General features: G+C 41.5%; 1 protein-coding gene across 2 annotated transcripts in view; it reads left to right on the forward strand.

The window, feature by feature from the left end:
* The window catches only part of PRDM11 (PR/SET domain 11), an 86,881-nt gene extending 63,601 nt beyond the window's left edge, over positions 1–23,280 (forward strand). The window contains exons 8-20 of one of the 2 annotated variants that reach the window (XM_015630558.2): positions 11,493–11,584; positions 13,377–13,401; positions 15,647–15,663; positions 16,030–16,054; positions 16,919–16,990; positions 17,782–17,916; positions 18,535–18,652; positions 19,392–19,570; positions 19,693–19,777; positions 20,171–20,298; positions 21,275–21,390; positions 21,810–22,035; positions 23,020–23,280. In XM_015630558.2, the coding sequence (XP_015486044.2) occupies positions 11,493–11,584; positions 13,377–13,401; positions 15,647–15,663; positions 16,030–16,054; positions 16,919–16,990; positions 17,782–17,916; positions 18,535–18,652; positions 19,392–19,570; positions 19,693–19,777; positions 20,171–20,298; positions 21,275–21,390; positions 21,810–22,035; positions 23,020–23,054 (1,253 nt within the window). In that variant the 3' untranslated portion in view covers positions 23,055–23,280. The remainder of the gene's footprint in view (positions 1–11,492; positions 11,585–13,376; positions 13,402–15,646; positions 15,664–16,029; positions 16,055–16,918; positions 16,991–17,781; positions 17,917–18,534; positions 18,653–19,391; positions 19,571–19,692; positions 19,778–20,170; positions 20,299–21,274; positions 21,391–21,809; positions 22,036–23,019) is intronic. The other variant, XM_033515438.1, reaches the window with a different exon arrangement.
* The last annotated feature ends 2,080 nt before the right edge of the window (positions 23,281–25,360 follow it).

Raw genomic sequence — 25,360 nt, forward strand, 5'->3', positions numbered from 1 at the left:
AGAGGTTCTCTCCTGTTGAGCAAACAATGTGTAACCAGGAGCTATTGTCCAGAAGCTGATGCCAGATAAACTCAGAGTGAAAACGTTGCAGATTTCCAGCAATGGGCATAATTTCTGCTCCATAAACAACAGCAATCTCTGAGGGATTGCAGAGGGCCATCCAACACGGGTGGTTTAGAAATCAAGACTAGTGTTGTGCAGATTGTTTTTAGGGGGCTGTTTTTGTTCAGTTGTGGTCTACACTGCTGTTGAACCACCAGTGACACCATCGATGTGCTGTCCTGTGTTGTCCCATATGTACATGGGGACCACGTGGGATGTGAAGAGAGTATTATTGTATGAAGCAAGTTTTCAAAAAATCACAATTCCTCTCAGAGCATCAAAGGGCCAGCTGCAATGAGAAAAGCAGCTTTAGAAGGTCACACCATACCACATAGTCCAGCAGAAGAACAATACCTGTGTATTACTGGGTGAATTGCTTTAGTGTGAGCACCTCAGTAATGCAGATTCAAAAGAAAATTCTGGCTCCAGCTCAGGACAGGCCCATGTGAAAGAATGAAAAATGTGTCACTGGAAATGCCACTAAAAGGACAGTGTTGCTTGGTAAAGTGGCAGACAAAATGTTAAATGTCAGCCAAATTAGCAGGTGAAGTTAAGCACATGAGTAAATGCTTTCCTATATGGGAGAGGGTATCTTGCTGAGAGCAGATAACTCAGATAAATATCCTGCTTCTCCACTGAACTCTGCTAATTTGCCATTGAAAAGCCAGGAAAACAGAGCTTGCTTTGTGACTAACTCCTTTCAATGTGAGACCTGGCTCTTGATTGACTGGAGAAGCAGAGCCCATATCTGGGCAGGTAGTTCCACTGCAAGTGCACGTTTATTTCCACTAGATTTTTTTTTTTTATATATAACCACAGGCGATTTGAGAAAATTCAAAGCCTTCCGAAGTGCCAGACACCGGAGTGCAAGTTTGTATTTGCAATGAGCGGCTGCCTCCTAGAGGCAACAATATTTTTCTTACAGTTTCTGTTTAGAGTTTCTAACATGCCCGAGTTTCAAACTTTTGCAGCACCAATGCTGTGACGGATAATTTGCAGAGAAAATCTTTGGATCTCGTACTTTTAGTTAAAACTATATCTCCAGCTATGTTAAGTCTGCAATGCCAGGAAATTAAAGAATTATGGTTGCCTATAAAGCCCTAGATCTATTCACTTTCATGTCAGCTTTGTCTTTAAACCTTTAAGTACAGGATAACACCATTTTATTTGCAAATGAACTGTAAATAGTTTGCTGATAAGATGAACTCTGATAATGAATCAGGGTTTTGTATTGAACACATCTGGGTTTTATATGTGCCTCTCTTCAGAGAAGGAGTAGATCATAGTAAATATTATTCCTAATTACTGGCTGATATTACTGTTTAAGCAGCTAGAAATGTGCACCATAATTACATGGGGTTTTTCTCATTTAATTTACACCCAACCTGGCACTTGTGGCCTGACTTGTGCAAGATATCTGTGCTCATTTCTGTGGCAAAATTCCATGGAAGTTGTGTTGGGACATGAGCAGCACTGTGTGGTATTAAACTGAAAAAAAGCTACCTACAACTGTTCTTTAGGAGGTACCACTGTGGGAGAAAGCCCAAGCAGGCAAGCAGTCCTTCTGGACTTGCAGCAGAGCCTGGAGGCTCTGTCTTCCACATCTGGCTCCTCATCCCACTGCCTCTCAGACTGAAGATACCACTGTCACTGCAGAAAAACTTCCAGAGAAAGATAGGGAAGACCCAACAAAAAAGGCTGGCATATTTTTTCACTGCACTTCAATAATCAAACTGGCAGCAAAATGGCCAAAGCAACAACTGCTTTTGTGTCCGTTAATTCCAGTTTTGGAGCACATTGCCTTTCCCTTAAATGTTACATGCAGCTCTTACATTTCCAGTCTAAAATAGGATGTCATTAAATAAAATCAAGTTCATAGATGGATCAGAACAGGTGACTCAAGGTGTGGAACTGGTTCTGTGTAAAGGAATGAAAGAGCAAATTACAGCTTCTCAACCTGGAAAACAGATAGTGCAAGGGAAGAAGGAAGAGGTCTCTCAAATCCTGAGTGCATGGGAGAAGCTATCTAGGGACCAGCTTCCCAATTCCAGTAATAGTAGTATAAGAACTACAGTGAAGATTCAAGTAGGACTCATGTTCAAAACAAGGGGAAAGTATTCTATATGTTTGCCCTGTTCTTATGTGCTCTTCTAGGCAGCCACTTTTGGCCCATGCCAGAGAGAGGCCACAGGGTCAGAGCGGCCTATGGTTATTCCAGAAGCCATCCCATGCCATAAAAATTGTATTTCTTACATCTTTTAGGTAAAACCTAAAAATCTTGGGTTTTGGAAACATTATTTTGAGTCATTGACTCACATAAAGTTGCAATTTGTAAGCAGCTGTTGGTCTCTTATTGTTTCCTTCCATGTTTCCTTTGAGTCTCCGTGGAAGTTTTCATGTATCCCCTCCATCTGTCAGAGGCAGAGGCAGGAAGGCACAATGAATAGACAGGGAACAGATCTGCTCCATGTAGTCACTCACTGTGTTTATTGGGGTCTTTTGCTGGCTACCTCCATCAGTAGAAACTGCAAGTACCTCAGCAGTGGTAATTCTTAATGTCTAATAGTGAATCACTTTTACTACTTTTAACATCAAGAACAGTACAGGAACATTTTTCCATAAGATGACCTTGTTTGATCCTGTTCCTTGACATAGAAACAAAGAACAAAGAGGAGGAAATAAGTGAAGATAATAAAGATTCACATCTTCTAGTTTCAAACTCAAGAAATTATATTCTATTCATGTTCACCTCTAGCCATTCCTTGTGACCCACAAGATATTGTCAGACTTTGGAATATTTTCCATGACACTGCTATCAAACAAATTTCAGCCAGCACACTGATAAAATGAGCTGGCACACAAGATTGTGAAGCCAGACCTTCCAGTTGAGAGAAAAACACCCTCTACAAGAACAGCATTTTCAGAAAACAGCCTCCAGCTATCAGGACAGATGCCTTTCACCTAGTTTACTGACTGAGTTAAGTGCAAGAATGGCATGGATCTGCCTTACTCCTCTACTGCTGTGATGTCTCTGGCCTCCTTGCCTTCCTTTGAAATAGTTCAGACAGGGGATTGGTTTTGTTTTTGCAGAAATATATACTATGCTTGGTTTTTCAGATTGAGATCACAGTGAGATCTGACCTCATCTTGGTCAAGTTTGATAGGTGATTGCTGCTCAGAATTGATGTCATCCAGTGAGAAATAGAGCAGTAGGTCTTTCCCATTTTATACTACTGCCAGCACCATTATTGACAGCTTTGCAGTCAGGCCTAATCTAAATGATCTTGAGATAGCCACCACCTTTAGGATTTAGGTACTTCTGTGGTGGAAATCACAGGGGCATTGCCTGTGATGGCCCCAGAGGGCTCTACTTGCTTAGTGCACATCTTCGAAGTTACTGGGGCAAAGTTTCCCCTTTTCCCCACTGAAAAAGTTACATCCAAATTTGAAAGGAGCCCTCCCATGTGTGCTCCTTTCAGTAGCTCTGGGAAATTGTTTCCTTACTTTTCACAGCTGTCCAAATTACACTTCAGGAGACTGTCCTCTTCCCAATGGGCTCACTGACTTGAAGCCCTGTGTCCCCAGCTGTTCCCTACCTGCTGTCAAAACTCCAGAGGAAATAATCTTTGAGCTGCAAATCTGCAGAGTGGGTCAGAGGCCCTTCCCTGGGTACAGTAGGAGGAAACCTGACACAGTAATGATGAAGAGTAAAACCCTTAGTACAAATTCCCTTTCTTGACTTAGCTGTTTCCACTCTGGTTTCCAGAGTCTCTTCTTCACTGCTGTGCTTACACTGGCCAGCTCACTCTGTCATTTTTTCCTGAAGACAACAGTGACTTTCAAAACTCAGTTGTATCCTCCCTCTGCTTTCGTAAACCGTTTCCTCCTCTTTTTCCTTTTATCTGTTCATTTTGTAGGTCTTTCCCTCACCATGTGAGAATCCAGTAACTTTTGAGGGGATAGATGATTCTTCTTTCTTTGTACTTTAGACCACTTAGTGTTTTCCTGATCCATTCCCACTGTCATATTTCAAAAATAGATCACAGATCCCATACCAACATTTGGCTGATCTGTTTTCTTAAAATGTGAAATCTCAGGCTGACACTGACGTCTTTTCCCAAGAGACTTCAAATGAGCTTGGGCCTAATATGGTCATATTAAAACTCCAAATTTTCCCATGCATCCAGCATCTTCTCTCACAGCACTGTGCATTAAAAGCCCTCATCACTCAAGCCCGTACATCCTGGGTGTCCCCAGCATGGCATACACATATCACATCAGCAGCAGTTTGCACTTTCTTCGTCACTGCCAGGCTCTTCTTGTCTGTACAGCCTAACTCCTCTGAAGTACCAGTTCCTCTGAAGGTGTTTCATGGCATTGTCAGACAAAAATATGTGATAAAGTTTAAATCGTTCGTGCTGAAGCTGTGCTTTAGAAGCTTTAGAAGAGAAAGAGGTTTTTTTCCAATAAAGTTTAAATCTTGCATTTCATCTAAATTGTGACAAAATACATGAATCTTGTGTCAAAATTCCTGTTCAAAGTTGTGACACAGTTGGTACCAGACAGTAGGAGGGAAAGGTCATCCCTTGTCTGTGGAACAGGGACAATTGTGTAATCTTCAGCGGTTGCATGGCAGGTGTGTAGGAGAGATGGCTGCCTACAACATCTTACCCAATCTGGCTTTCTCTGCACAGATCAGGAAGTGATGGGGGCATGGAAACCACACTATGATTCATACCTTACTTTGGTTTTTTATAACAACCGTATAGATGGTCTAAACATGCTGAAAATCTAGGTGACTCTGTTCCAGACACAGTGAACTGAACAGTGCTTACTGGGTCATACTAATGGTACTGTGAGGAAGCTCCCAAACCCACTCTGTGTCATGTCACAGCCAGAGAAAAGACAAGGCACAAGACCCCAGTCCCTGCCAAATGTGGTGCCACATACAAACACATTGCAATTTAGGAAATACTGCTTAATGAAAGGCTTCTTTAAATCACCCTAGGATAACCATGTACTGCAGTAACCATACACTAGAGTATGGGAAAAAAAAATAAATCTTTGTCTCCTAACAGCTCATAATTTGGGACGAGAGTCTCCAGTGACAGCAAACAGCATCACCATTCATTTCAGTCTGTGAGTGCTTTAATCAAGTACACCCACGAGCAGAGACACATGTGATCCTGCTCCTGTGAGGACCAGTACATCAGCAAGTCTGCTGCCCACTTGGTTTAATGATTTGGAATAAAAATGAGAGTTTTTCTGGTTTCTTGGGTAAAGAGGTTGACTTGACCATTTGATAGATTTATTTTTCTATTTGCATTTTACTGTTCTTTTCAGTTATGTCATCACACAAACCAGCACCTTAGTCCTTGTTCTTTCGACAGATCTGAAGATATCAGAATTGCAATGGTCCGAGGCTACAGCCATAATTCATCTAATGGCAGGCCACAGACTACCTCTATGGCCCTCATAAATTCTTGGAGAGACGAGCTCTACATTCTCTTCTCCTTTTTATGGTGGTCCAAAACGAGTATCACATGGGTCTCTCTCTCTTCAAGATCAGAAGAGATTATCAGAATAAAGAAAGTAATAAATACTCCACCCTTCTTTCACTTGCAGAGACTAAGAACTTTGAATATTTCACATCATTCACTACTTCAATTTCCTGCAAAAAGAATTTAAAGGAGGAATACAAATGTACACGCAGAACCTGTTTATGACATTCTTATTAGAGATAGAAGGCAAATACATGTGCAAAGGATGGAAGCAGACCTTTAAGTAGAAGATTTCTCAGAGTGCCTTGACTTGTTGCTGAACTCATACTGCATCATGTGCAGATTTGCAACAGAACTATCCCTGTAAAAAAATAGAGCTGCAGTTCAAATCGTCCAGTACAAATAAATGGTTTTCCTGCATACAAACCTGTGAACTGAGAGCCAAATCTGAGTTCACTGAGGAGAATTTAAACTATTAGCAAAGATGAATATAAAGCCAAAAGGCTGGACTTGAAGGCCCTAACATTCAAGTTTGGTCCTGTATGTTTCTATCAGCTAGCTGGATAAATCTAAAATAAATTATATATGAAAACATAGGCTTTTCTCTTTAGCAGAAGATCTCAAGACAGCCTCTCTAATTTGTTTCAACTGCACTTACTCTGAAGAGAAAGATGTGTTCAGTGAGCACAGAGGGAACCCTGGTAAGGACTTCAGAAATTGTAATTGTAGGTAATGTGTCAATGTGCCATTAATGTGTTCAGTAACTAATGGGATAGTCGCTTCAGATGAGTGGAAAAGAAAGGCCCCTGTGGAAGCTTTTTCTTTAATGTAATCACAGCTGTAACCCAAGGTTAATGTAGCCACAGCTCCCTCGGGAAGCATCATGGATAGATAATTCATGGGTTGGGTAGCAGCCATCCTCTGTTCTCTGTTAGGTTCACTCTTCCCCAAAAAGATGGTGAGAGCAACAGACTGGCACCCTCATGCTCCAGGATCCCTCCAGACCCTACAGAAAAAAATCCTCAAATTTGTGGTGACCCAAATAAAATCAGTAGTGGAAGGTGGAGAGAGGTGGAGACATAAAAGTACATGTTCAGCTTCTCCTGCTGCAAAAAAAGGAAAAAAAAAATATTTCCTTTCTAGATGGAATTGCTGGAAGGGTGAATCCATGATGGGCATTTTTTTGTATGTGCTTTTAACAGGAGCCCTAGCATAGCACAAAGAAAGAGGCAGGAATGGGTATCCCTCAGAAACTGAGAGAGGATTAAGGGTGGATTTCCTGTTAAATGGTTCAAGTCACAATGGTAGATTTTAGGACCTGAATTATTTCCTTGTAACTAACCAACTAGTAACTAACTAGTTTGTAAGAACTAAACCACAGCAATGAGAGAAGGCAGGGTGGTTAGCTGGGGCCGAGGCTGTGCTGTGCAGACCACCCCAGTGCCTGACAACACAAAGCAGGAAAGCCTTCGGCCTCCCACCCTTCCTCCCCATCCCTCTGCAGCTCTGCTGCTGCTGCTGCAGCATCCCTTGCATCAAACCTGCTTGTCCAGTCGCTGTCCCTGCTATCCCCAGCTCTGCTGCTGTCCCACCCGGGGGGTGGCAGACCCTGCTGGTCCAGTGTGCACCCTCAGCCCCCAGGCCAGAGCATGCCCTCAGTGTGTCTGTCTGAGGCTCACCAGGCTTTGGTTACGTGCTCACCACAGACACCGAGCAAAGCACACTGCTGCCTGTCCTGCATGCCCGGGAACCCAGGCTGCACTGTTACTGACTTTGTGGTCAAAGCTTCATAGATCATTGGGCACTTTGGATTGCATTTGGCAAATGTTCTCTTTGGCAAGAGACTCCTGGAACATGCAAGTGGATTCTTTGTTTTAATAACTTTGAAGTTTATGATCAGGTTTCCAATGTTAATATTTAGCCACTGGTATCTGCCTGGATGGCAGCTTGCTTATAACAAGACAGGGGCTATGAGAGCTGAGCTTTATCTTTTCTTAAAGTACTTTTCTGTGGATCCAAATAAAATCAGAAATAGTAGTGTCCAAACTCACCTGCTCACAAGATGAGAAGAGCTACAAATTGTCCTTCTAGAAGAGGATGCAAATCCATAAGCTAACCTGGTGAATGGGTGCAATTCACATTGTGCAGGGAACTGGCATTAGAAAAGAACAGTAAGAGCGGAACAGCCTTCTGGAGTCTCCCACTGAAATATTAAAAAATCCTGCTTAGAGGACAGTTGAGAAGCAAATATGTGAATAAAAGGAAAGGTATTGAGACAGGTACTGAGACAAGCAGCACAGTCAGAGAGCACAAACAGCCTTTCTGATGAGGGACAGAGGAAAAGGAAGGCAGTGCGGTGGCATTTGAGTGAGGGACAATGCCCAACCAGTAATGGGCCCTTTATCAGGCAGATCGGTGCAGGGTAGAGAAAGAGATGTGCTTTCCACTTTCAGCAGACACAGGTAGCTCCCATGTGCTCACCTGAGAGGCAGACACAGGGATTTCCTCTGCCTGCCTTAGTTAAATTGCCGAGCAAGCACTCACAAGGGTGAGTGGCATGGTTACTGTAAGCAAAAGCTTCCCTGTAGGCAAAAGGACACTTCTGTTCACAGGAGATAAACCAAGCAGAGGAGCTGGCTGGCATTTCATAATCTGTCACAAGGAGATCTCCCCAGCTGGGGCAGCACTGGGTGGCTCCCTTCAGAGGGCACAGAGACCAAAAATGACCCCAGGCACTGCTCAAACAGCTTGCACCTTACCCCATCACATGGATTCCTTTGCAATCAGCATAACATTGCTCTGCAGGCTGGAAACCCTTTGATCCATCCTTTCTTCGCCTAAGGGCAGCAGACAAATCAGATGGCTTCTCCTGATAAAAGAAAGGAATTTGTTGTTTTTTTCAAAGCAATCAGAAGTTCATTACTAGAATTGTCCAAATTAAAGTTCCAGTTTCATCACTTCCAATCTCCTTCCCTCAACCCCAATAGCCATTGGATCACACATCATTACAAATACTAGTTTAATTGCTACATGATGCTTTGCTAAATTTGGCCTTGAAATCTGATTTTGAAATTAAAATCAATATGTTTCTAACTTTTAATTTAGAAGTTCCAACATTTTTATTATTTCAGCTTGTTTCTTTACTATTTTTTTTTCCTAACTCCATATTTTGCTTTTGTGAAGAACACATCAGAAAAAAAACAACTTTTTCCTTCATTGTCCTTCTTCTGACTACAGACTAAAGTTCAAAGTTTCTAGGTTTGGCTCTTTGAATGGAAAAGTGACTAACCAATAGGAAGCCAATATTCATAATTTTAGGTTTGAGTTCTTTCAATAAACAGTCAGGGCTAGGACTGCAGCTGGAGCTAGTCTGGATTAATATCATGGAGGATGTGCCACTGTTCTGCTAAAGAACCTGAGAATCATGTGGATTCATAGCTCCACATGGTGTTAGCAATGACATGGAAACCCCCCAAAAACGGAAAGTGCAACAGGAACCCAAACAACTCCAGGTCTTCTCTGGGAGACAGGATCCAAAGCAGAAATGTAGAGAGGGACATGAAGGACAAGTAAATCTGTGAATACAAGTATGCTCATGGGCTCTGGGAAACAGCTTCTAACTCCACTTTGGCTTGTCTAGATCTGTCTTTTATAACACACATAAGTCTTCAATATAGGGACTTGAAGTCTATGCTGGTTACTTGTGAAACCCTCAGGAGGTGCCAGCGCTTCAATAATACTCTCAACCAGCAAAGTGCAGTACTGGCTGGCATGAATTCCACTGAAATCGTCCACTCCTAAATCACTGTACTACCAAAAAGGTACAGGCAACTTGGAAGGAATGAAAATATAATTGTAGAATCAAGAAGAGTGGAGTTATTAGACTAAAGGGCTGAAAATCCTTTAAGCCAGCACAGAAAAAGCTTGTGTGAGGAATGATTTCTATCTGAAAAGTGTCTGATCATAAAGACACGACAGAAAAGGAAGCAATTTCTGTGTGATTAGAGCACTTGGAATTAGTGAGAGGGAGACAAAAAGCACTGAGCTGAAAGCAGTACGCAGGAGCAGACTTACTGGCCAGAGGATGGGGGTTCAGAATTCATGAATCCAGAGCTCAGTGGAAACCAGAATTCCCTTTCCAAATGAAAGTGAGCCAAAATCCTGAAATGCTGCACAAAGCAGACATTCCTGGGAAATGATACTGAGCAATTCTACCTAAAATATATTCCTGTTTCAGATTTGTCATTAACCCCAGACTGCAGATGTAATTGTGTGGTGTTTATTCATATGATGCCAATCCACAGTAATTTCAGTTATGTGGTGTGGTCCATACCATTGCTTCAATGGTTTTGGTAAAACCAGATGCTTTTAAACTTTCAAGATTAGTTTGTATCTTACCATGAATCAGTTATGGTAGCTATCACATAAATTCCACAAGCTGTTCGACATAAAGGTTTCTTTTAGTTCCTGGAATTATTTTTTTCCCTGCATTTCATGGCACAACCATTAGTAGCAATTAGTGCAATTTCTTTCCATAATTAAATCTCAATGGTTTACATTATAGTTTGGAAGCTGTTTACAGTGAAAGGCACCAAAGAGAATAACACATATGACTAAATGACATATGACTGAGCAAAATCTGAAAGATTTCTACAGAATTGTTGTATCTTTCATGCATCTGCTGTTTTGATTTTGACTATATATACTTGCTGTGAATTCCCATATCAACAGAAGGGAAAATATTTTTTTTTAAATTGGTATGTCTGTATGGTTTTTTTATTGGTTATGCCTACATATTTCTGCAAACAATTCAATGTCCTCAGACATAACTCCAAGTTTTGTAGTCGTCGTTTAGGAGCAGTGCTATATTTTGCTGAAAGACTTCTTGCAGATTATGACACTGTTAAAGAACTTCTTGACATTTTGTTGTTGGTTTTGGACATCTGCTAATAATTGTTCACATGTTAAAAATCTCTCTTTCAAAATCTACTGTCCATCAGAGACTGGGATATACTGACAGGAGACTCGGGTCTGACAAAACTTCCCACATGTTTTTCTTGTGAAAATGCAAAGACATTTTTTCTTTATGGAGTCCTTGTTTGGTTCCTAAGGGTTCAAACCAATTTCTGTGGCATTTTCTCTAGAAAATTTCTGACGTTACCTCACTAGAGTTACCACCTTTACTTTATCTATTGAAACTATGCCCTGATTTTTCAATATCTCAATAAATTAGAGTGTTTTTCAATTAGTGAAAACAGGTCTGACAATTCCTCCCCCATGTGTACCACACTTGGGAAAATAACCAAATACTGATTCTAAATACCAGGCACAAGGTGACAAGATCTTCAGAACTGGCAGGAACCATGAGTACCAGCACTCCCCCTCAGTCTGTTGTGTGTACTTTGCCAGCTGCAGCATTCACAGCCCCATCCTTGATCCCACGAAGCCACCCCCCCATCAGCACTATTTGTTGGCTTATGGGAAATGTGGCATGCAGCAATCTATTCCATGAACTGTTCAGTATGTCAGCATAGGAATATGTCCAGGATAAAATGCTCTGCATCCTTTTTGCCTCACTCTTTCCTGAGCGCAGGCAGCTAATCAGTCATTCAGGAGTAGCATTTTCCCAATAACATGCTAAAAATATGCTGAGGTCACTAACCTTCCTATCTTTCTTTTTAAGTTTGTTTTATGGCCCCACTACCTCTGATCCTTCCTTTTGCTCCTGGACTGGTTTTCCCTGAGAGTGATCTGATTTCTCCCTTTTTTCCTCCTAAACTGTAATGAAAGCAGACTATGTGCAAGCCCCATGTTGCAGTGTGTTTTGGTATGGTTTTGGCATGCCAAGGTACCTGGCATCATAGGCTTTTGTTTTGTCCTTGTATTCAGTGAGAAACATGGAGAAGCATTCTCCCACTGCAGACCAGACCTGCCCAGCCTCGCTTCAGCACAAGGAAGATTTTCATCCTTCTGAAAGACAGGTATTAAAAAAAGACACTTAGCGTTGCTTATTGAGAACATTTATGTGTACAAAGGACAGCCAGCAGGATTAACATGCTGACAATGGCCACTTGATGCTCTTTCATGGTCACAAGGACCATGTGCCACCCTGCTGTTTACTAACCCGTGCCTAGGGCAGACCTTCCTTCAGTCAGTGTGCAGAGACAGAAAAGTAATATCCCCCTATGCTGCCTCTCTGTGGGGGTGATAAAAGTTTATCCATGGACTTTGTCAATCCAGACTTTCTTCAGCAGCAGTGTGCATTGTGAATTTTCCATCACTAAGATAAAGACTTATCCCGTCCAACACAATTCAGGTCTCATTTCCATCTAATGCCTACTCTTGGGTATGATTTGGAGACAAATACATGGAAAGCCTTCTGCTGCTTCTTTATTCATTCACCAACATGGAGAATTTCTAGAGCATCTTATTCCATGCAGAAATAAGAAGTGGGTTTAAAGCTTACTCTGAGGGTATCTGCGCACTAGCATGGTCTAGAGACAGAATCAGTGCGTTTTATAGTTCAGTTTCCTTTTCCATGCATGGAAAGTGTACCCTGACACAAACTAAAAGAGACCAGATGCTTTCCCAGGAGCTTCAGCAAATGGTTCACTAAGCAGAGCTTTGCTGTGAGAAGAGGTTGCTGTGATAAGAGGCTCAGTGGTTGCTGGTTTGCCTCCTACGAGCATTTCTTGCTAGATGTGCTCACTGCTTCCTCCGGACGAGTGCACTCCGCTTCTGGACAAGTGCACTCCAGCAAAGAAAAATCTGTTAATCATTCTCAAAATGAGTAAGTGCTGCTTATGCTGCTGCTCTCTTTTCTCCCTCTCTGATTGCCGGTCACAAAACTCATAAGGGCACCTGTAACTCTCAGGCTGCCAGAAATAATGGGACACAGGAGACAGTCCTGATGTCATGAAATATTAAGAAGCACACAGGAAAAACCAAAAAATCTGTACTTCTAGAACCATAAGTTGTCTCAGGGAATACACAGTCATAAGCTCCCTGGGTAGCCATGTGTTCTGTGTCTCAAAGCAGCACAATTCTGTCATGGCCTTCTGTAATCTCAGTGACATAAAGAAAAAAGTCACCTACGCTCTGAAATCCTAACAATCCAGTTCACTGGAGAGTTACCCTGGAACAAGGGCTTCCTATGTGGTAACAGTCAAAGTGAACATTTCAGGAAAGACCCCCCAAGCAGCAGAGGAAGCGGATGGCAGCACCAGCATGAGGCTGAGCCAGCCCTACAGCGCAGCTCGAATGACGGCGGCAGGCCAAAGGGATGGCGATGCCAGCAGCGATAGCGCAGCCCCGGGACATGCCTGGGGGCTAAACCGGCTCTTGAGGCAGCAAAAGCAGTTTTCTTTCTGCCGGGGCTGCCATTGGCTGGGGCAGGACCGGCAGCCCGGAGGAGCGGGCTGTGCGGGTATATGTAGCGGCGGTGGCGGTGGCGGTGCTCGGTCCCCAGCGCACCATGGAGCTGCGGAGCTGCCTGCTCCTCACCGCGCTCCTGCTGCACGCCGCCCTGCCCTTCCCCGTCCAGGTGAGAGCTGCTCCTCGCACTGGGGCTCCATCCTCCTGCTGGGCTCTTCTGCCGCCAGACAAACTGCCAGGGCGCGCTCTGGTAAATTTCCTGCAAGAAAATGTTGGTGGTATGATAATAAATAAAGGCAATGTAATGATTTGGTTCCTCCGTTCAGCTGATGTTGATATTATTGTTGCTGCATTTGTCAGCTATGGAAGAGTAATGACTTTTACCTGTTGGTTTTGCAGGAGAACTATGAGAACAGCACAACAAGTAAGTGTGATTTCTAGCATGTTTTAAAAACACCTGTTATTTCTTGACTGTTTGTTACATACTTGGTTTTGACTTGTTTTTAGAGCATGTGAAAGCACTGACAGGCCTTTTGAATAAGGCTATGTTTCATAACTTGTTATTGAGCTAAGTGCAGATGTATTTTTACAAAGATGTGCTTTATAGAGACTTTTGGGGCATGGTTTCTTAGGTTAAATAAGATGCGCTTTCACTGGCTTGAAAATAAAATTTTAATTAGACATCTTGATACCTCTTCATTAAGTTGAATGTTATAATAAGACTGCTAGTCATTTGCCTCCTTGCCTACCTCAGTACAGCTGTATGAGAAAGAGATGTCAGGCATCAAAGAAAGCTTTGCTTTGTTCCTGTTTGGAATAGGCTTAGCTGAACAGCTTTTGTTAACTTGCAAAATCCGAGGAGATAATTGCAGACCTTCAGAGGTCAATGGAAAGAAAACTGTAGGCAGACTTTAACTACAGCAAAAAATTAACAGGCTGGGTGTAATGTGTGTAAAAAGAAGACACCTTGGAAAAATTCGCTTGACATAGAGCAAGTCAGTGACAAAATAGACAAATTCTGCTTTTGAACTATCATTTATGGGATGGGAAAAAAAGGATGTTGGAAAATTACTGCTCAGTATATTTAGAAGGGACCAAGGGACATGCTTGCTCAAGTTCAAGGTAGTCTGTTGCTCAGTCTCAAAGTTGCAGGTTTATTGGAACAAATGCATACAATGACCTGTAATTTATCCTAACTGCTTTTTGTGCCTTTTGAGATATCTTTCAGTATTTAGAGTGTAGGGAAATCATGAGCTGTATAATTTTGAAAGCCTTATCACACCAGATGTTCATTTCTTCAAGGAGATGGCAGATGCCTTCTGTGGTGTCTCATTTGGGTTTTAAAAAGAAGTTGCAGGCTTTATGTGCTGAGGAACCAGAAGCCTAATTTCCACTGACTTTGACTACTCAATTAATCTAGTGCCTCTTGGGTGCATAAATTCTGGATCTGGTCAACCCATCTCAAAAATGTTCTTCCCTGCAGGATGTTTTTAGATGTCATGGATCTCTTTGATGCAGCTGGTGGGAACTGACTGAATTTTTCTATAATAAGCCACCATCATTACAGTGGACTTCCATTGCCATATAACTGAAGTAACAGCCTGAAAACACAGACTGAAGCCTTTTTGGCTCAATAAAAGCAATTCTGTTGTGGGTGCTAGATAAAATCTGTAAAGGAAGACATCTTCTCATTACGTTTGAGCAATAATTGTAAAAAGGGAATGATGCTTCAAGGTGTGATAGAGCTTGGCATATCTTTTATTGAAAAAAATTACACTAAAATTTGGGGCACAGATGGGCTTGGAAATAACCACTGTTTATATGAGTGTTCTCTGCTTCAGTGTTGAACTGGAAAAACAAAATTGTTTCATACTTTGACAAGGAAGACTGCAATTATTAGGAAACTGGAAGAGATTGTCAGATAGGCTTTCAACATATCCATCATACTTAAGAACAGGTCAAACAAACTGTGGTCAGGAATAGTACAGATAAAACTCTGTCTGCCTTAGGGAAAGCAGACAAAGTGATGACCTCTGAAGGTCCTTCTAATTTTTAAGCTTTTTTTTTATATTATAACAGTGAAAGTAAGAATGTATATATCAGGTCATATTTTCAGTCCTGGTTTGTATCTAGAATCTCATATTTGGTAAAAATCAGAAGGCATCACAGTAGAAAGGCACCTTAAGACTCAAAATGGTACCAGGCTGCTGTCAGGTGCATATTGAAGCTGAGATTATTTTTCCCATGCTAAATTATAGCCTCTATCACATGTTGGAACCTTATTCTTTGACACTGTGAAACCAGGGGATATTGTTCAGCTGGTTAGCCTGCACCTGTAGCAGAGAAATCTGGGGACAAAATTTGTTTTTGTCACTGGTTTCTTTTGTAATTTTCCACACTGAAACGGATAAAATGATTTGCTGATTCTTAGATGGTAAATGATCAGGATTCTATTCCTCAACACAATCTACTAGGAATTTTCATAGTCATTTGATTAAATATCCCTTTAATTTCTGTGCCTGTGCATCAGCTGGTGCACTCTGTTCCCCTCCACTCAAAGGGATCTGCCAAAGGCATTCCCATGGCTGAGGAGGTTCATGCTGTTGAACACACTGAAGTTGCACTCAGAATCTAATGCTTGTCTTTTTTTTTCTTTTTTCTTTTTGCAGCAACAGAACCTACAGAGGTAAGGCAAGCTAATTCAGCTCTTCTGATCACTTTGGGGTTTAACATTGTGGAAAGTAAGGTCAGGACTCTTGCACTCCACCTGTATCTACACCTGGGCAGCAAAGTCTTCTCTGCTCAACCGTGCATCAGAGTGAATCTGAACTCCACACTTCATACTGCATTTGCCTTTATGATACCCTTGTTTGCCAAGGTACCAAAGAGTATCTACCACCCCATGGTCCTTTACACATGGCACAATATATAAAAGCTGCATTGGTGAAAGGTACTTCCAGTGGTAGCCTGGACACTATTGAAAATTTATATGTTTTATTATTTAATGTTATATTATAAATTGTGAGATAATACTATTGTATTGTTCTTGCAGGTTACTACGCAAGAGGATATATTTGGTATGTATTACTCCATCTTCAGGTACATATTTGAGGGGATATACTGATTGTTATCTACTCAGTTACTCCAGAAAATAACACATGCTTAACACAAATTAACCTTTATGAGGAATTTTAAATGAATGCACTCACCACAATGTTTCACACTAAGCAAAGTCTCTTGGTTTTGGCTAATTGCTTGGCCTTGCTAAAAACCTCAGCTATTACTTTTGCTAAAAATAGCTCTGCCTAAGTAATGTCCTGAATTAAGTCACTTCCAAAGGTTAGAAGAAACACAGAGGTCATGTGTTTCTGGTTTTTGTTGATGTCAAGGCTTGCTGCATAATGTGCAGAGTTAGCTCATTTTTCTAGCAATCCCTAGGAGTCCATGATGCTGGGTTTAGCTGGGGGCATCAGTCTGGCCCATGGAGCAGGAATGCAGTTCCAAAATCACTGATTTGAGGGTTTTGCAAGAGGTCATCATGTCCAGCAAGCTGGAGTAGCAAGAAGGACTGCTCTCTGTCTATTTTTGCTTCTGGTATCTTATGTTGGGGATTTGAGTGTGAATTGCTCATAAAGAGGTAAAACTGTGCCATCTCAGGCCTAAAAATATCATGGTTAGGAAAAGAAAAAACAAGGAGAGAATGAAATAATTGAAGGAGAATGGCTCTTGGGACTAAGTTAATGCCAAAATAAGCACAGGGAGGTTCTCAAGATTGTGTCAGTGAACAAACATCTACAGGAGTGAACATCCCTCCAGCCCCTAAATAGGCTCCGTAAGTTTCACATGCGTCACTGGAAAAATCATGCATCATCAGAGTAACAAAATCAGGATTCATATTTTCTCTGGGAATGAGAAAGTGATACTGTTGTGCTTCTGCATAGAATCTCCTTCACCTACGGAGACTGATGAGGAGGACGAAGATATTTTTAACAAAATTCTGAAAGTTAACAAAGGTAAAGCCACCAAATTCTTGTCTGTAATGGGCCTGTCTTTGTTGCTTTTTTGGGGTGATGTGGGAAGTACGATGTGTTATCAAATCTGTGCAAATGTTTTTGCCATCTTACACACCACCATGTAAGAGATACCACTGGGGTTACAGTGTGGTCTGCTGAAGCCCTACAGTGTCTCAAAATTATTGTGTCAATGCTGGAGATGCTCCCAGGTGTGGAGGCAACTGAAAACTGTTCAGACAGTTTCTTCAGCTTTAGCTTTCAACATCTTTATTATTCTTTGGACATAAAGTGTGGGTATTTGCATGCTTTGTTATTTAACTGCCTTTTTCTTGCATTCAGCCATTATTTGGCTTTTCAGTACAGACTGCTAGTAAGCTGCAGTCAGTTCCATGCTCCCTGCTCCAGACTTCCTTTCCCCTCATCCTTCCAAACATTCCCTGATCTATCAGCTTGTCTATCTCACATTTTCTCCTCCAAGAGTCATTCAAGTGACTTTACTTGAAATAAAGTAGAAGGAGACACCAAATATTCCTACAGTTTTCTCCTGACAACACTCCTTTTTTTGTTCTGCCCAGCTTCTTGGGGTTTCCTTATTGGCACCTCCTGTTTTTGTCCAACACCTTCTGGGGGAGATATCTGATGCCACTCATTCAGTGTCACATGATGTATGATTAAATAGTACCAGAGTAGAACATCATTCTTACTATTGCTACTGCTTGTTTTTCCAAGTGTGCTTAGCAAGTGTCCAGCAATTTATGGCTCAGATGTTTGCACCCTTTCTCTCTCACCAGACAGCTCTCAGTTGTTGCAGGAAGGTGACATAGTTCCACGAAGGGGTCGTAGTGCCATCAACTGTCGCCATTGCAACTGGCCCCAGTCCAGCGATGGGATCGTTCGTATTCCCTATGAATTGGATCCTACTTATGGTGGGTTTAAATTTCAATGTTTTTTTTAATGGATCTCATTCAATATGCTTCAGAGAGAAACTTACATCGAGTGAGCACACAAACAGTTGAATAAATCAGTTCTAAGGATTTACTGGTGCTGTGCAAGCGTAGACAAATTTTAAGTTACAAGGACCTGAACCAGAAACAGATCAAATTTCATTGAGACATTTTGCCTGCATCATGTCTCATGACTGGTCCCTTGGAGACAACAAAAACCATTCCCTCTAATGGTGTCTTCCAGAATAAGGTTCATGACTATTACGGTGGAGCTTCAATGGTCTGCTTTTCATCAGCAAAACAGTTTCCCAGAATTGTCTCCAAGTGTCCAATAAGATACATCAAAAACCACCAGTATAATTAAGAACAAATCATTGAAAAAGAGGCACCTGAATACATATGGACGAATATCTGGATAAAGAGGATCTTGTGCCAAGCTGTTAAAATCTTAAACAATATTCAGTACTGAGCAAAAAACAAGACAGAACCTAGGCCAATGTTTCTGTCCCTCATTTACCCTGTTTTTGAGAGTATGTGAGATTTTAATGGCATCTGCTAACGTTTTCTTGTGACCCCTAAAATGAACCCTTTATTCCCCAGAGACAAACCATATAAAAGGGATTCATGATGCCATGGCAGAATTTGAAGCGCTGACTTGCATTAATTTTGTGAAGCGCAAGACAGAACGTGACTACCTCAGTATTAGATCTGCTGATGGGTGAGTTGAATGATAAATTAACAAGTTACTTCCACTGAATTTTTCAATCCTTTCCTACACTGATGCTGTGTGACCTCAGAGAGGCTTTTGTTTTATCACAGCGCCAAGGTATCTTCCTTGGATACCTGATGGTGCAAGGGCTCATCAGGTACATCAGGAACTCACTGCAGACACTGAAATAATACAAATGCTGGAAAAGCACTGTTAAGGGGGAAAGAATGCCTAAGCTTGTTTTCCTTGTGGTATAGTGCACACTTCAGCCCAACATATATTGAATACCGCAGGTGCTATTTACAAAAATAAACCAATTTCAACTCATGAAACACAGTGAATCACACTGTTGTCCATCGGGCTCAGAATTAGAGCTTATGAGAAAATTGTTCAACACATAGCTTGAAAATCTTATCTCCATCTTATCTCCAGCTCTGATACTGTCCTTAGTATTTTGAAACAAAAAATTTGTTATTTCAAGGGAGTCAAGATCCTGGTAAAGTCAGAATTCAGGAGCCTCTGTGCTAACAGAAGTCTTACAGAAAGTTTTAGCAATGATTTTATGCTTCATTCTTTTATATGCCATGATCACTTTTGCCTCTGTACACTCTGACTATCACAGTGAAGAGAGAGGAATCCTTCCACTCTCACAAGAGGTGTGTGAAGCAAGGCTTTCTGTTCTGCCTCTTTGCCTGCCTGCCAATAAAAATCCCACAAATCTTCTGTTGCTGTTCAATGCCTCTCTCAGCTGCTGGTCCAACTATGGGAAAGTAGGAGGTGGACAGACTGTCTCTGTGATGAAAGGAGGCTGCATGTGGAAAGGAGTAATTCAACATGAGCTGGAGCACGCTCTGGGCTTTTTGCATGAGCATTCTCGAAGCGACAGAGACAAACATGTAAAGATCATGTGGCAGTACATCAGTCCTGGTGAGTACTTTGAGCTCCTCCATGTAGGAAGTGGTGACACATCCTACTGTTCCCAGGTCTTCCTTCTCCCCTGAAGGGAGTAGGTAGGAAGCATACTCTAAGTACAATATCATTTATTACAGCTGACAGACCAGACTTCAAGAAATTTGAAAACTCCAATAACCTGGATCTTCCGTATGACTATTCCTCAGTAATGCACTATGGCCCGTAAGTAGCAGCATGGCATCACTATTTTAGGAACTCAAATCTTACATTAGAACTAGTTTCTATCGTAACTCTCTCCTAACTACCAGTTTCCCCAAGTCCTCTTCTGAGAAAAACACCATGAGTCAGTCCAGACAAGCTTCTCCCGAGGACTGGGATACTCCATCCCTTAGCTTTCCATTAGGGAGCTCTCCACTGCTGGGCTTGGAAGCAAAGGAGGGCATCTGGACATTGACTCTGCTTACTGGTGGACATCTCAATGAGACCTATTTAAACAGCACTATTAATCACTGCAACAGCTCATGTACAATTATTGTTCTCCCTCCAAAGCATCCTACTGAATCCTGAAAGAAGTTATGGTGCTTAGAGAACGGTTTTTCTCATGGGTCTTTTCAGATACACATTCAGCAATACCACTGGGAAAGCAACTATTGTACCAATCCCTGATGGATCAGTACACATTGGACAGAGACAAGGGATGAGCAACTTGGACGTGGCCAAAATCAACAAACTTTACAACTGCAGTAAGTATCTCAAAGCCACCATATCTCAACTCACTGAGTTGAGTATGTTCAACTCAGATTTGGGCATGTTGCAGAAAAAGCAGTTTTTCATCAGACTGTGCGACTATTCGACTATTCTCATGAATTCCAGGTACCCACTAGGGTTACTGTGGGAGGGGATGCAAAGGTGAAGCTGGAGACACATTGTGATTAGTGAGAAAATGGAAACTGCCTCTAAATTAAATCAAACACATTTGCTGTTAGCATAAGTGACTGCTGTGCAACTGGAGAAACTGCATACCACATTTTGAATTTCAATGGAGTAATTTGGATTCTTACAGTTCAGCAGACAACTATAAATCCCAAAAGAGCCAGGAATCACCACTCCTCATGGCAGATGGTATTTAAGACCTGAGCCAAAACAAAACTTTGAACTTGAACAGTTTCATGTTGCCTTGTCCAGTTTTCAAAAGTTTGCCATTGTATGTTTAAATTTTTTATATGTAACTTCTGCTAGAATAAATTTTTATACACAATCACAGACATGTATTCGATCAGAGGAAAAAAAACTGATGAAAGTATTACCTCTTGTACCCCAAGTGCTCCTCCTAAGATTAGAATTTAAGCATTGCAGAGGCATCATATTTGAGCTTGACTCTTCTGACATCACTTCCCCTTCTCAATGGAAAACAGTGGCACCAACTGCAGAGAATTGAATCCTCTGACACTCTTTACAGAGCTGCAGAAAGAGATCTCTTGCTAAATGAGAGAGTGAATCAATAAAAGTTGAATGCTTTTCAGAGCATTACTTTACTTTTCTCTTTGATGCATTATGTGAAAATTGGGACAACATGATACCTCCTTTTAATCAAGATGTAGCAGTACTCTGAAATGGATGGTGATAGATCAGACAACAGAGATCAGTCTATTCTGAAGAGATTGTAGTTGTGAATGACTGAAAACTTCTGCAGTCCTGAAGCGAGCATTTTTTCCTCAGGTCGCTGCAGCACGATTCTTGATGGACCTTCTGGTTCACTGAGATCTGCCAACTATCCAAGGAATTACTCAGATAACACCAACTGCGTCTGGCTCATCCGAACCCGATCCAGAAAGGTAACCGCAGGTTAATAGTGGTCTTCAAATATGGCTGAACTTCTTTCTAGGCTAAGCACCTTGTGCTTTGTACAGCTGTTGCCAGATGAGATCTTCTTCACAAGAAGAATGTCAGACTAGTCTACCTTTTATGTACTTAAGCCAGGTACAGGCAATGACAGTGCAGAGTTGTGATTTTGAAAAACCTCCACATGTTGGGCTTCAGGTTTGCAAAATCAAGACAAAGCTCTCTGAGCATGGGAGCATTCAGTGATTGGATCTGAACCCTGCAGCTTCAGGGGAAGAGAGGAAAATCAGAGTAAGCAGTTCTGGTCTGTGAGTCCGTGCTTGGCTACCGTTTAGATTCTATCTGTTTTAAAGGACATTCCATGAAAGAAGTATTCTTATATATTAAAAGCTGATTTTCTCTTCCCTTACAGGTTTCCCTGCACTTTCAAGCCTTTCATCTGCAGAACACTAGAGGCTGTCAGGGTGACTATGTTAAAGTTTATGATGGATCTAGCAAGACTTCTCCAGTTCTAATGGACAAGACCTGTGGATCAAAGATACCAAATAGCATTATTTCTTCTAGTAATCTTATGCTCGTAGAGTTCATCACAGATGGTGCCCATACAGCTTCTGGTTTCCAAGCTGCCTTTGCTGCTGGTAAGTCTGAGAACATGGGGAATGGCAAGGAAAACAGTCCATGTCAAATCAGCCTTTCTATTCACTCAGGAAAAACATGGAAGAGCTGCTCTCCATGAGGGTCATCACTTCCTTCCTTGCTTTAGATATAAGGAATCAGTTCTACACTGACCTCATTTATTCATTCATGCAGATGGAGCCACACTCAGGATAAGTGGTGTTAGCCAGGTGATTCACTGTTCACCTTCCCTCTCAGATATGTGCCGTTCCAAAGCATGTGCCAATAAGGGCAATCAATTCAATGACACTGCTAGTGTTACTAGCACAGTAGAGAGACAATAAATCATAATGCAGCATTTGAATATATCATTCCCCTGGAAAAGGTGCAGTTTTTAATCACACAGTTCAGAGAGCAAGACAAATCTACAGTGGGTGAGGTCACCCAGCCCCATGACAAGAGAGGCAGCATCTCCATGGTCAGGATTCCTGGTTTTTTCCAGTTAAAACACTTTTTCTTCAGTCCCATTTAATTAAGAACTAAGGCCACAACTAAACAATCAAGTGACCGCAGGCTTTCGCGTTAGCGTGTACCAGCTGGAATAAAGGAATTCCTGCGTGTGTGACTGCAGCCTGCAGCAACTGCACAACGGTGCAGCTTGAGCTGGGGGGAAAGGAAGCTCGGCTGTGTCATGAGCCTTGTATCTGCCATGGGACAAGAGCAAGCACACAGAGTTTACATGAATCCACTGAAATGCACTAACGTGACCGTATACCCAAACCATACCAGCAGTTTTGCATTGTCTCTTTGTAGTATCTATTTCTGTCTGCTGTTGCTATGGAAGGAAAGAAAAATAAAAAACCTCCCAGTGCCACCTTGATGTGTCCACAAATATAAAGCAATCTTAGCTGCCAGATAAACTGTGATTCAGCATGCACATATTTTAGAGATGCTATGGTTTGTTCAGACACCTCTGAAAGCTAAGTATTCTCTTATTTCATTTGCAGTGAGGACCCAAAGAAGATCTAGCATCCACAACTGACTTAATGAAGAGGAACCTATTCTGTGAATATTGAAATTATGTGTTTCCTACTTTGTTCCTATCTTGGCTTGGATCAGTATGAAATTTAATTTTATTAAGAATCAAAGTTTTCATCTTCCTGAAAAAGTTTATTCCCCAAGCCATATGAATGTACAAATTCTATACATCTGGTGTGCTCCTCTTTTTGTCTGCACAGTTAAGTTATTACCTCTTTCTATTTAACAACTGAATAAAAAGCTTCATTAAAAAAAGAGTTTCCATTTCTCTTTTCCAGTAGTCACTTCCAGTCAAACACACTATCAATGTGGTCTGACTTCTTAGCCCCTTTCATTCAGTCCTAGGGATGTCTCTTAAGTCTACCACTGACACCATCATGGGTTTAGTTAGTTGGCTGAAGAGACCAGCTCCAAACTTTAAAATACCATTTTATGGTCTCCACAGTCCTGAGCACAAAAAGGTCCTGGGCATCGTCATACTCCAGCCTAACATTTCAAACAAAACATTTGAAACAACATTTCAAAAAAAAAAATGGCTTCTCTCTTCCCAATCCTGTTACATCCTTAAATCTCAAGAAAGGTGGACAAGACAAATCTACTTCCAGGGAAGGACTGGTACCTCTTATTGCAGTTTTTCTGGTACAGTTCTGGCAGGCAGGAGACAGCTAAGGGTGCTTATTTAGCCACAAGCCATTTTTGGTCCCACTGAGATTATTAAACCTTTCACACGACAAGAGATGGACCAGATAATGTTACTAGAATTCATGCACATGTTCAGAGAAGAAATTTTTTGTTAAGAAAGTAGCTAAGCTCTTCTCTTCTGATCTCATAAGAGAGCTGCAAGAGTGTCACAAGTCCTGGAGTGTTCATTTTATAGCCTTGCCTGCAATCACACTTTAAAAATTACATTCCCTTGACCACAACAAGCCTGTAATAGATCTGAGAACAAAATAGGCTGCTATTTTAATCTGTAGCATAGGCAGATAGTTAAAGATATGACTAATCTGAGTATTTAATACTTGTATTTTTAAGTCAAAAAAAAGAGAATACTTTTCCTGTTCTTACCTTGTAACACTAGAAACCTTGAAATTTTTCTCACAGAAATGCATTTCTAGAAAAGAAAAATGGGAAATTAATTTGAATCTCAGAGTTAAATTTACATGGATAATGGAAAATTATTTTTTTTATTATTTTGTTAAAGGAGGCACCGAAAAGACTTAATCTGAAAGAATTTGCTCAAAGGCATGTCTGTGTTTATACAATATGATGAAAAATCGGTCAGCTCTTGAGAGAAGGTTTAATTCCATTGAAGACTGCCTCCTTACCTACAGTGGCTGTGCAAATGCCTCTGAACACAGCAATCTTGAGTCTGCTTTAGAAGAGGCATTTTTTCAGCTCCTCAGACACTGCAAGAGGGGTTCAGCTTCTGATATGTTGTTTGAGTTACTCTGAACAATCAAGTGCTGCTATCAACACATCATAAAAGGAGTAGTCCATCTAAAATGCTGTTAAAAATGCAGGTCCAGAATTTTTTTTTGGTCAGTTTTAATTCCTAAGCCCCTGCAAAACAAATTGGAGGAAATAACACTACAAAACCAGGGGGTAAGGACTGACATCCTAGCACTATTTTTGAGAGGAATTTCAGGTGTTCCGCTTGATGATGAAAAGGCAGTCGCAGGTGATTTAGATACTTACCCTTGAAGGAGGAATGATTATTTCAGTAAAAGTTCTGAAATATTTTTGGCAATAGCTGAGAAATTAATAAAGCTGTGGCCATCTGTGTATTGCTGAAATTGCTACAATAGTTAAGAAGTTTTCTTTTTGGGAAAACCAAGCAATCTGTGCCAAGAGAAAATTAGATCCAGTTGATGTTAAGAGCCTGCAGTTTCTCCTTTTAATGTCACCGGAAGAGGAGCCACTTTCCTGCCAAGATGCAAAGTCCAGGTCTGCGTGGAGTTGGTCTGATCCTTATTGCACAGGACAGGGCTAAAGCTGGTCAGAGACAGAGCCAAGGCTCAGCCCAAGGGTGTGACCACTCAGCTGCCCCAGGATGAGATGCCAGTGGATGTGGTGGGCAGCCCAGGCACTCACTGATGCTACCTGACCTGGTGTCAGCCATCAGCTGGAATGTACAGGGACAGCAGTACCAGGCAGCCTGTCTGTGTCTGAAAACCATTTCTGTCCTGAGGACTTTAACATCCCCTTGCTGTGACCATAAATGCCCCTTGTCCTAATTTCAACCTTAGGGTAGAAGCCACCCTGTTCAGTGGGGTAACATCTCTACTTACTGCCCTATAGCAAAGTGTAACA

Source organism: Parus major, chromosome 5 (genome assembly GCF_001522545.3).
Source record: "Parus major isolate Abel chromosome 5, Parus_major1.1, whole genome shotgun sequence".
NCBI lineage: Eukaryota > Metazoa > Chordata > Aves > Passeriformes > Paridae > Parus > Parus major.